General features: G+C 34.2%; 2 protein-coding genes across 5 annotated transcripts in view; one reads left to right on the top strand and one right to left on the bottom strand.

The window, feature by feature from the left end:
• The window catches only part of LOC144422706 (FGFR1 oncogene partner 2 homolog), an 80933-nt gene that overhangs the window by 12247 nt on the left and 55771 nt on the right, over positions 1 to 12915 (top strand). The window lies entirely within an intron of this gene.
• Positions 763 to 12129, bottom strand: LOC120344625 (uncharacterized). Its single transcript, XM_078112610.1, has 9 exons — positions 11791 to 12129; positions 9998 to 10156; positions 8433 to 9266; positions 7952 to 8098; positions 7519 to 7650; positions 6884 to 6985; positions 4187 to 4350; positions 2149 to 2345; positions 763 to 856 (listed from the first exon to the last, which is right to left on the bottom strand). Exons 1-9 carry the CDS (start codon positions 12029 to 12031, stop codon positions 763 to 765), a joined length of 2070 nt encoding a protein of 689 aa, XP_077968736.1. The 5' UTR covers positions 12032 to 12129.

Here is a 12915-nt window from a genome sequence, read left to right as displayed (position 1 = left end):
AATCTGAGAAGTGGAAGGAAATTTTTACTGGAAGAAAAAATATGTCGAAGTGAAAATATAATTTTGATAAGAGGCAATAAGATAAAACTAGAATTTTTTAATCTATACACTGACTACAATACGGCAGCTTATTCAGACATAATCTGTTGAAGTCATGTTTTTGTTATATTTATTTATCTATCCAAGCTTGATATTTCCTACAAGCTACAGAGCTAATTTTTTGTCACTGGTAAAATTACAGTATCTATGAAAAATATTAGTCATTTACATATCATTGGATGCTTACACAAGGCCTTGTATGAAGGTAAAAACATGAAAACGTGGAATAAAAAACCATTTATTCCTATATTATTAATATCACCATATCCTACACACTGTTTTGTCACCACTTCAATAATGAAATGACAGAGCAACTGATTGAACTCAAAAGAATTGGGTGGATGTAAAAGTGGGACCTTGAACCTATATTGTCAATAAAAACTGCCCAGCAGATAGAGTGTCTCATTGAAAATTGCGTTTTCGAATTTGCATTTTAAAAGCTTCAAAATCATGTTATTGTGACATCATATGAATTATTAGAATCTGAGAAAATTTCATGTGAACAAGCAACCCCTTATCTACTTTCGATACCAATGCAAGTTCATTACTCAATTCAGTTTCAAGTGATGATTATCCAACTTGTTATTTCAGGAATTTAAGACTATTCATACGGATGCATGTTGGGGAAAGTGGTCACAGCAATATTTTGCCAAATGAATAAAACTATCTCACCCGTATTGATTTCTCATACTTGAATCCTTTTGCCTCCAATGCTTCTTTCAGTTTCATTGTATGGTTTGGATCTGGATATCCATTGCTGAAATAAAAAAGAATTCATGAACTCTGTTTGAGCCTGTTCCTAGAAAAATAATGGAAATAATGGAGATAACAATAAACAATAACAATGGAGATAATGGCTCTAATAGTGGAGAGTATTGAAATACAGAATTGGGTTCTAGGAATAAAAAAATTTTGGCGCTCCTGAAGCATGTGAACCAAGATGATGGACACCGGAATGTGGTATTTGTACCAGGTTTGGGTAAGGCCATAATTCTATTGCAATTTTTCTTCTTTTAGTTCTATTACGAGTTCGGGGACTAGCCAAGTGACTCTGAAATTATAGCCTAACCCCAACCTGTTACACATACTATGTTCCCGTGTCCGCTATCTTGGTTCACATACTTTAGGAGTACTAAGATTTCGTCTGAGAAATCAAGAATTAGTCATGATGGGGCTACAAACTATGGATTGACAAACATTTAACTTTACCATAAGCGGCCATTCTAGTTTCTGTTAAAAAATTTGAGAAAACTTAATGTATGTCAGAAATTTCGACTTTTGCTTCAAAATTAAAACGTCTAAAATAAAAAAATTAATTAAAAAAATACGACTCATAGTTTTGAACTCGATACCAAAATAATGTCAAAATTAACTTCTCTCTCTCCTTACAATTTCAGATAAAATGAAAATCATGCTGACTCATAAAGTCATAGCAAATAATCTTCTGTACACGATGACCAGACAGTTTTATTAACAAAGTTGGTCAGAGTGAATTATAAGAATACCATTGATTTGATAAGTCTGTCAGTTACTGCTTGTATGGAGCCTTGCTCAGGGTGAAGTATAACAATACCATTGGTACCAATACCATAATTTAGATATATAATCTATTTAATATATACAAGTCGTAGTCTTAATCGTTGAGTGGTTGTTTGGGATCTTTGGATCAGACCCTGGTAGTTTAGAAACATTAACGTGCCTTTAAATGAAGTAAATCATCTTCATATAAAGATAGATGAGTTCAGTTCTCTTCTGAGCGGAGACAAGAAAAAAACGACTGGATAGAACAAAATAATTTTTTGAAAGCTATTTTATCCAATATGCCTTTTATGCTTTGCAAATCGTGAAAATAAATTCCAATATCCTTATTGGTGAAATTTATTCCCTATAATTTTATTTAGCTGTTAAAATTGGACTCCCAAAAGAACTTTGTGTTGTAGTGCAATACGAAGGGATAATAAAATTTTTAAATTAGTTTTATTCCTTCCTATTTCCTAACATTTTATGAAGTAAGTTAACCACCAAACATAAAACACACAAGGTACTTACTTCTCAGGTCCTCCAGTTTTATTAGTCTTATGAGGGAACTCATCGTTCCAAACAATTTTTCCTTTTCTGTCACCAACTTCCTGAATCTTGAAAATCAATCCTGCACTGAATGCATGATAGAGTAAGTTGTAACATATCAGTCCATCACCATCCCACGGCAAATATTCAGTGAATTCTTGAGCTTCATATGAAACACCCTGAAGAAACAAACATAACTAATCATCTCTCATACCTGGGGGTTTGTTAAACTTATATAAATATCAGAATATCTATGAAAGTTTAGCAGAAATTAGGAATTTTCTAACAAAATACTTGGTGTTTCTAATAGATTAAATCAACTTGACAACCCAACAACTTAATTAAACATTGAAATCAGAAATTATAAGGAGCCCGCTAAATATTTAGCTTGTCGTGATTTTACTGCACCATTGAATCAAATTCTGAATTAAACATAGAAGAACTAAGTTCTATGAACAAATTAAATTTAAACAAACCACGAGTTTAATATTACTCAAGTTTCAACATGCATGATCTATATATGGCTATGTTATGATTTTACTGCACAAATGGCTTCTATAATCGAACTTTTTCTCAATAACAAACCTTTCAAAGCTTTGATTTCCATTAGAACTAAATTCAATCAGCATACCAGTTTAAATTAATTATAGATGGACAAAGCATGAACCCGAGTCAACCCATATAAGCATTATAAAAAATACTGCCTGATTCTGTATATTTCTATGAGAAGCAATAACTCATGTGAGTGAATGCAAACATTTAGCAATACTTCTTTCAAGCTTCTGGACTGTGCAACGGCCTAACACAGTGGTTACCAAAGGGTGTACCGCGGTGCACTAGTGTTACGTAACAATAGAGATAGGCACTGCATGCTGCAATTTCCCAAGCTGCAGTTTATTAAATAAAATCAGTTTATTCAAAATAAAATCAGGCAGAGAAAAGTTGACATTAGGCGTATATGTTTACAAACATAAAGTACACATTAATGATCACAATATTAAATTTTATTCAAATTTTTTCCATTATTGCGTCGTCAGCAGTTTTTTCCCTAATAATTCAGCGCTGCACAAACAAAAATATTTGAAACCGTTGGCCTAATGGTTGAAGTGTTGGACTGAACTAAGCTGACATCACATATTAAACATCTCGGTTCAAATCCATGACAACCACCTCACCCAGGATGAAATAAATTGGATAGGAAATGCAGAACCAGAAAATTCGAAATAATAATATATCTCCTTAAATATCATTAGATATCAGTGTCTGATAGCTCAAATTTCATTAAATATAAGATATGACAGAATTAACATATTTATCCTGGGGAGAGAAACGCCGATATGACGACTTAATCAAGTGGCGAACCACAGCCTCTCATCCGGTTACCAGTCTATAACACGTAGAGATTGTTTAGCCATTTATTCGTTTTCGGAAGCATGGACTTGATGGTGGAGGAGGCTGTAACAGACCAGTAGTTACGTGAACCACCCTACTAGATATTTGTGGCTGCTTGTATAGGGCCTTGTTCCGAGCAAAAGGCATGAATAAGCATCGCATAAAAAGTAACATGACAGTACTATTATAAGGGATGTCTTTGCCATTATATCAAAATCACCATATTTGGAGCATTTATGAAATCAAAGGGTATGACAGAACATGTTGTATTTAGTAAATTTTGACATATATAATGATTTTGCTTCTCAATTGACAATAAGATATATATTTGTGCCCCCTCAATGAATCGATTCAAGAAATTCACAATAACAATAATTGTACCAAATAACTCTAGGCAAACTATCAGGTTATGGGCATCCCTAAATATTACTTTTACCAAATTGTAATTTTCCATTTATTGCACTGGTATTTGTTTCAGGAAATATATTTTAATTGATCGATGTTCAAATTTACTAATGTGCAATGGGGATTGATATTAAAAACCAGAACTTACTTGATTAAGAATCTTCATTCCAGTAAATCTATAATTTATTTTCCAACCAACAATTATGTTTGTTTCATAACTCACCCTCATACGTCCAGCAGTAAATGAGTAGATGATGACAAGAGTCCTTCCTCCATATCCTGGCAGTGATTCTTTAAACACATTACATGACAGCCTCCCACCAGATGGTTGTTGGTTGATGATTCTTAGACCAGAAGTAGTTTGACTTGAAGACTGAGATTCTGCACCTGGATAAATAAAAACAAAACTTGTAGCAAAAATAATGTTTGTTCTTATTTAAGCAAAAATGCTTGTGATTGAGGGGTTTAAGTATATTCAAAAGTTACCACGATATTCGAATTCTAAATTAAAAAAATGAAAATTATAGTACCTAGATGTAATCAAGCTATTGTGTGGTTATTTAGGTTTTGGGCAATGACATGGTCTAGTGCAGTGGTTCTTAAATTGGGGGCGCAAGAGGTCACAAGATACCCATTTGAAATCCCGTTCTTGTTGCTTTATAATGATGTACCCTTGTGTTGTTTATGTGAATGCACAATGACATTTTTCTTACAATGTCAATAAAACGCTGACGAATTAGCATGAGTGACAACACACGTTAAAAATGATTATTATGTTTAACGATGTTTTTCTTTGTTCATGCTGTTACAATGGTCAACCTGTAAGCGGCACACAGTTTAATGTTTTAAATAAAAATATTAGTTTTGCTGATGTGAGCCAGTTTGTAAGTGCTAACTCTCCAAAACACTCTGAATTGAAGCGTCTGAAATTTTGCAATGGTAAGGTATAACATGAATTTTTCATAGGTCAAGGGTCCACATGCATAATAACCGTAGAAAATGAACTGCTTTTCTTTATGCTGGAAACATACATAAATTCATTTGCACTTCTCTATTTGTTAAACTGTATTTTCAACCTCGTAGTTGTAAATATGTCAGAAGGTATTGTTTGTGAAGTTGGGAAAGGTTGAGCAAGCCAGGAAGTTTGTAATGGTTGTGTATTTTTAACACACTGTAAATGGATTTTTGCATAGTTCAATAGTGATTAAGTAAACACTTATTTGAGATTTCATGTGTGTTATGTGAACGTTAATTAAGCAGGAAATACATTGATATACGTTTATTGCGTTTTGTTTTAGGTGAAATTCAGTTTGTATTTACCAAGTATTGCAAAATGACCGTAAAAGGAGAATGTATGATGACGATTATCTCAAGTATAGCTTTATACATACGACAGTGAATTATAAAGCTGTACTCCGATGCGTTTTATGCCTATAAATATTTGAGCAATTAAGCAATGAGACCAACCGACTCACAGCATATCATCATCATTAAACAAGGTAACCTGCCTTTTACAATAGCATTTGGGGGGGGGGGCAAAGTTTTTAAGAATTTTCAAAAGGGGCGCGGATCAAAAAGTTTAAAAACCATTGGTCTAGTGGTTAAAGCGGTGGACTTAACTGTAGGATGAAATGACAGATTACACATTTCAGGTTCAAACTCTATGCAGACCCCCCCCCCCCAAAGTCAAAGTGTGTAATAAATAAGGTAGACAACGCCATATAGAGAAAAGTCTGGTTCTTTTAAATACAGTGCCTTTTTACTTATCAATAGATATCAGTAAGTGCAAGTATATGGCTTAGTTTGTAAATTAATGTATTTTCGAACAATTCAATGTAACAAATTTCTGGGGCTAGGATTAAAAACCTGTCCGCCGTGGGCGCCTAAAAATAAAAATTATGGTGTATGGTGTTTCCTTTTTTATTTTTTGATATTTTACATTGTCGCTTTTCAATCCAAAAATTTTGGTTGTGGATTCACATTCTTATTACCGTAACGCAATTGCATGCGACATTGACGACTTTATCAGTCTTCTGAACATTTTTAAAGAGGGGGTGGGAGTTCCGACCCGCAAAACCACTCCCTTGAGCCACTTGGTACAATAGATTTTTGTTGTACATTAGCTGATAAGCTATTTGTTTGTAAATAAACTGTTTTTGGACACGTTTAGTGGACATAACGATCGTTTCAATATTATGTTGTTATTGTTATTATTAGTCTCCATCATCTTCAAAAACTCCCTTTTCTCTTCGAATACTGGATCAATTGCTTTGAAATTCTGAGTGAGTAAAGATTGATTTTTTTGCCAGAAGGCTATTACTTTTATTTATTTCTAAATTTCGCATGAATTCTGATATTTCGTCTAAAATTTCGCTATATTATTTTATCCATGGGAACACTGGCTGTCCGGTTCGATTCTGTGAATTATTTCTACGCGAAACTCGGAATTTTTTGTGGGTACCGGGGGATTCAAAGGTAAATACTGCTTCGCTCTGGTTAACGTGTCCATATATTTGAGCACAGCTCTCTTGTTATTTAGTGTTTCATATTGAGCCTCCGGCCCAGTAAGCAATCTAGAGCCGGCCTCAAGAAAGTAGTTCCACACTGATTTAGAGCTTTGATTTTTGAATTGAAGACTGAGATTCTGCACCTTGATTGATAAAATCAAAACGTACAGCAGAAATACTGTTTGGTATTCATAAAGTCACAGGAAATGCCTGTGATATAGAAGTTTAAAAGGCCAAGGTATGATAATACACAAATTCATATTCAGATTTACATTTACTGTGTCTAATTGTTTTTTCACTCTTTTGTGTTTTTGATATGATCCTCAAAGGTATGCTGTAATAAAATAAATGGATTTGAATTTGGCCAATTTGAAAATATTTATTTACAGAAGAAATTTATCAACAGAATTTACCTTGACACTTGGCTTCAGCAGTCTTTTGAAAAATGGACTTGTTTGCACTAGTGGAAACAGCAAGCTGGTTTGTTGCAGAGATATTGGAAGACTGAGCAAAATCTGAATAAGATTGAAAAATATTAATATTGACTAACTTTTTCAAAACACAGTAAATGTTCAACCTAAAGTCCCGAATTGGGATAGTAGATAAACCACAGTTTCATTGTTTTGATGGAAAATCAGTAACAAGAGTTATATGGCTAGTATGATATGGTAGAATAAGAGGAAAGAGATAAAAATAAGAGGAGAGGAAAGTAAATGAGACGGCTTAGTCATATGACAAACCAGGACCTCTCGTCCGGTTAACAGTTCATGGGTATGGGGTGAGTTTTCATCCAGTTATTTGTTTTCAGACGCATCAATGGTGTACCCAAACAGCGGTTACATGAACCACCCTAAGGTGACAAGGTACCCAGCAATCTTATTGCACATAATTATCTCCAAGGAATTCGATCCTGTTGACCCACGCATGGTTATCAAAGGTGCGATTGCGAGCGTATTCCTAATGCTCAGCCACCACACCAACCAGCCAATTAGCAGTCACGTCAGCATACAGACGCAATTACCAATAACAATTTAGAAATCTAGAAAACCTTTCTTTTCAGTTCTAAGCCTGTCATTCTCAATTTCCATTTTCCTCTTTTCTTTTTGCACCCGCCTCATTTCCTCTTCATGCTCTTTTCGCATTCTTTCTGACTCTCTCCTGACTTTAACAATTTCTTCTTCTGCAATTATTAAGAGAGAAGAATTGACAGACACACAAAAATCAAGGTTGCAACAAGTTCAAACAAATTGAATGTTTTCAAACTAAATTCGAAAAAGACTAAATTTGAAAGCTTGTCAAAGTAAACATTTGTATGTAGCAAATTTATTATAAAAACTTAGGCTTGGTTCCCATATTTCATCAGAAAAAGGTGGTGCATATAAAAAAAACTGCAATTTCTGTTGACGTGGTACTCTTGGTGGCAAAATCAGAACAAAGACAGAAAGAGACCCAAAACAATCAAAAAAGCTGCCTAAATTTACCGTTCGTTTTCTTTATAAGCTTTTCCATCTCTTTCATCATTTTCGTCTTTTCTTGTTCATTTTTTAATTCCATCTGCTTCATTCTTTCTTCAAACTCTTCTTTGACTTTTACAACTTCCTTCTCTGGAGCGCTTCGTACTACAGAACCTAAAAGTATTGGTTTCATTTAGACAGAATAATAAAAACCACAGAGCAAAATTAATTGATTAAACAAATCAAAATGTTCCCGAATATCATTCATATAAAGCAAACATCTTGGGTATTATCACAATATGTCAGGTATGATTTAAGCTAGGCTTTGGGGAAAATATAAAACCTAGACTTTATTAAATAATAATTTCATATAAAAGTCTTGCAATAAACTTTGTTTCTGACGAGTTCAAAATTTTATACTAAGGTGGAATATACTGTGTTCAACCAATTATCCAGATTTTTGATTAAAGAAATATTTCATTAAAAACTATAGAACCTTTCTACTTACTCAGTTTGGGATAAGGGCAAACAAGTTGACCATGAAAGTATTTATGTTTTCGAATTTGTTCGGTATTTGGACGATTCTGTGGTCGGAATCTGAGCATCCAACCAACCAAATCCTCTAGGTCCCCTTTTAGTTTGCTCAGGTCACATCCTTGATATCGTTTGATATTGAGATTCCATGAATCTGGGTCATTACCGAATGGGTGGGAACCATCGGTCGAAATGAAATGGATTACGAGTGCGGAAGAAAATATGTCCGATTTTTTAGAACAAATATCAGAAAGGTATATTTCCGGGGCCCTCCAACCATCAGTGCCAACACGTAAAGTGCTCATTTTGGTTACAAAATGTCCTTTTCTTAATTGTTTTCCCAAACCAAAGTCAATTATTTTGAGAATTCTACCATTGTCCGATACCAAGATATTATCTGGTTTGAGATCGCGATGTAGAACTTCGTTTATGTGAATATGATCGACAGCTTCAACAAATTGTTCTATTTGTTTATGTTTGACTTCGTCAGTCTTAGGCTTTGGATCGTCTTTGACAAAGTCTGTCAAGGTTTTAGATTCAAAGTATTCCATTGCGATGTATAAATGTTCTATTGGACCTAAGAAATAAGTCCCAGATTGGAGGACAGTTATCACATTTGGGTGGGAACGAAGCTTTCGGATGATTTCCACTTCTTTCCTATTTTCATCGCTGAGTTTGATAGATTTTATGGCGATTGGATCGAATCCTCGAGATCCTTCATGAGTCTGCAAGCCTCTGTAAACTTCACCATACTTTGCTAGTTTTTCATTATAAAGCAGGAACAGGTTATGACCGACGCGAATTGAATCTGTAAAACATAAAATAGTATGTCTTTGATAGATAATTTGAATTGTGTGTGAAACACATCGAGTACAAATCTAGTATTTTTGTACATCTAAGCCACTGGAGGCTAAATACTAAATACACACATTTCCGGTAGCGCGAATGCCACATTAATTTTCGCCTATGAACAATCGCCACATGAAACTTCATATCATGGTGCAATTGCACACTCTATTGCTGTGTTAAAAGCCTGCCACAAAGGGACATGTATGAGGTGTTTTTCAATAAATTATCAAACAATGCATTGTTTTTATTCACTCATCATCAATATGAAGGATGATGTTGTGTCTGTGTTATGACCAAAATGTTATAATCAATTTGCAACTTCGTTGCCGAGTGGTGCATTGTTCGAATGATAATCTGACAAGCGAGTACAAAAATTTAATCTCAGTGTAATGCATTTTACATACAGCTGTATATAGAAATATATTCTTTCGAACATGCACATCAACTTTAGTTTTGGCACAAGGTTCATTGTTTTCCACTGTTGCTTTTCTAACACTGTAAACATTGTTTATAAAATGTAACTCTTTTTGTCATACTACATAGCCCGCCAGTCTAGGTGGGCAAAATTTTTGGCCCCTGATCCAAAAACCGTGCCCACCCCTGATATAAACACCTACATGCAAAGTTTGTGTCCAGATCAGCCCAAGTTTCTTGGGAAAGGTAGAATCCACCCACATCCTGTAAACTTACCTTTAAAATGGAATGGTATTTCTCCTTCTGTTTCATTTTCTACTGCATCTTTAGACTTTGCTGCCTTTTGCTTGGTTGTTGAGGTTTTTTCATATGTATTGCTGCTTCGATCAAGCGTAAAACCAGAACTTCCAGCAATACTGGTTTCTATATTGTCTCCTGTTGAGATAAAGCACAATAGTCAGAATGGTATTTATTTATTATTTACTGTAAAATATGTAAAATGTATGGTTGAACTTGAAACATGCTATTATTGTACAAAAACAATGAAATATTCTCCCTGAGTATTAGACAAATTAAATACTACAGTTCTTTCTTAATTTTTATTGTTATTTTTTATTTACCCATTTTTAGTTTTTCAATTAAGCTCTATTGTTACAATAGGTGTGGCTTACAATGGCTGTTGCTATTTCAGGCATGGCTGGAACTTGGAAGTAACTTTGTACGAGCCAAAAAATATAACGAATAAAATTAACAAAATTTCACTCCATTTGCATAAAATATCAAATGAAGGATATATGAAATGGTTATTGAATTGCAGAAAAATTTATTTGTACTTGTATTTATTCACTCCAAATTAGGTAAAATGTGATTTATGTAATATTGACCAAAACAAATATTTTGAAATATGCTTTTATTTGTAGGCTATAGACCAGTGTTTCCCAACCCGAGTCCGCGGAGCTGTTGAATGAGTCCGCAACGAGCCAGAAATTCACTGCGGGCCGCAGGCATTTTTGCAAAAGTTAACTATCAGCCAAGTTACGATTCAGTTTGAAATTCACATAAAACATAAAAAGCAAGGTTGTTCACATAACATTAATCAAGTCAATTATTACTAGTTACTGAGTAGGGCTGGGCATATATTCGAATATTCAACTATTAGAATAGCAATTCACTAATCGGAAATTTGGAGATTTGTTGAATTCACAAAAATACGAAACAAAACAAAATATAATCGGGCACTTCACATTGCATTTTTGTGTCCACGAATTGTCATGATATTTTCTGATTAGTATTGCTTTTATTTTGTCAACACAACCGCAGATTAAAATGATCACCATTAAATTAATAATAACGCAAGGCAGTGAATATGTATTTTTGATTTACTAATATACTCTCCAAAATATTTTTAATAAGTGCTTAATCAAGTTGTACTTTCTGGAAATTTATAGCAGATAGGATTTTTCTAACGACGATAACAAATTTGCCAGATCTCTAAAAATATGTATCAAAACTAAATATAATCGTGCAATATGTTACCAGACTGCTGTGGCATTTTAAAGAAGTAATGCTATCATTTTGTCATAAGTCGACGCAACCGCGAGATACCATTAATACAATTAAAATAGAAGACATTCCAAGACATAGACATTTTAAATTCTCGACGTTGTCATGGATTGAATATAGTGCGACAGAAAAGGCCATTATACAATAAAAAAGTCTGACTCTGGTCGGACGAAACGTTACAGAAATACATTTGTGTTAGTGTGCAGCTGGACTCTTTAATTGAATAGAATACAATAAAAAGTCGGCTCTTTTAACAGACGCGTAATTGCATCGAATTTCCAATTTTGAAATTCGTTCAAATTCTGTTGTGTTTGGTTTTATTGCCTATTCACACCCAGTACGGTTGCAATAAACGCACGTTGAGTCCGCAAAGGTTTTCAACTTTTCGCCGATGAGAAATTAATCCGCGACCAAAAAAGGTTGAGAAACGCTGCTACAGACATAAATTAGATCAAATAATTAACCTTTAGGATAACAGTGAACAAAACGGCAGACCTTATTCTCACCTTCATTAATGGTTTGCTTGAAAACAAATGTTGGAGCTACCACAGTTCCATGTTTTTCTGAATGTTTCATTAGACTTTGGAAAATATTTTTACCAAATTCTTGTACCGTCCCGGGCATGGAGGGCCTCGATACTTGTAATTCATTTCGAACTGAAAGACGTTTGTTTGCATCTGAAAATTCTGTTGATTCATCTGAGGAACCAGCAGAATCGATTTCTTGTATTTTACCAGATTCAGCCATTTTGTCAATTACATGAATAAGGTATAACAAATATAGATTATCAGTCTGCAGTATACAAAAAATGCAAAATCATCAGAATCAAATAGTAGAGGTTCCCAACCCCTTAATGAGGGGCAACAGAGCGGATTGGAGGGGCCCATAAGGAGGGCACTGGAATGATAAACAGAGGAGGCCATGAGTGCTAAAATCCTCCATAAAGAAGGCACAAGCCATAAAGGCTAGGAACCACTGACTTGTAGCAATATAACTGGAGCAGAAATGCAGTCAATTTTATTTTAATAGTGTGGAAATTTTTATCCATGTTGCAGGAGCAACAATATAGCACAGTGGTCCCCAAGCTTTTTTTTATATATATATGCTGAATTCAAATTAGTACGTCCCTCAAAGAAAGGTTATTAAGTTTTGATGCATTTCTGCAAAATATTTATCTTGAATCAATTTAAATACTATCAATTATTAAATTACTCTGTTATCCACAAAATTCTTCGAGTGCACAATCACTACTATTTTTTGGGTATCGTATTTCCGGCTATTAGGCCGATTTACAAGACCTAATTTTTAATACTGACTTACTGGAGTTGGATTAGTTTTCGACAAGAAAATACTGGGAGTCAAAATCAACCTGGGCGGTACCGGAAATGTGGTGATGAAAATGCATAATTTGTACTTTCATGTTACTCAGTTCATAGTCTGTCTTTTGTAAACCAACAATTGAATTGATATTAGAGAGTGAAAATGAGGGCTGTTACAGTTGCGCAATATACACGCAGAACCCCAAAAAAAATGAAGAACATACCGTACTTGAAATGAAACTTTGAATCTGCCATTTCTACAAAAATTTCCTGCCGCAACCACATTTTTTCTTGTCAAATAATATTGTCAAA

This window comes from Styela clava, chromosome 5 (assembly GCF_964204865.1).
Source record: "Styela clava chromosome 5, kaStyClav1.hap1.2, whole genome shotgun sequence".
NCBI classification, from domain to species: Eukaryota; Metazoa; Chordata; class Ascidiacea; order Stolidobranchia; family Styelidae; genus Styela; species Styela clava.
The sequence above is the reverse complement of the archived record's forward strand: the minus strand, read 5'-3'. Positions and strand labels throughout refer to the sequence as shown.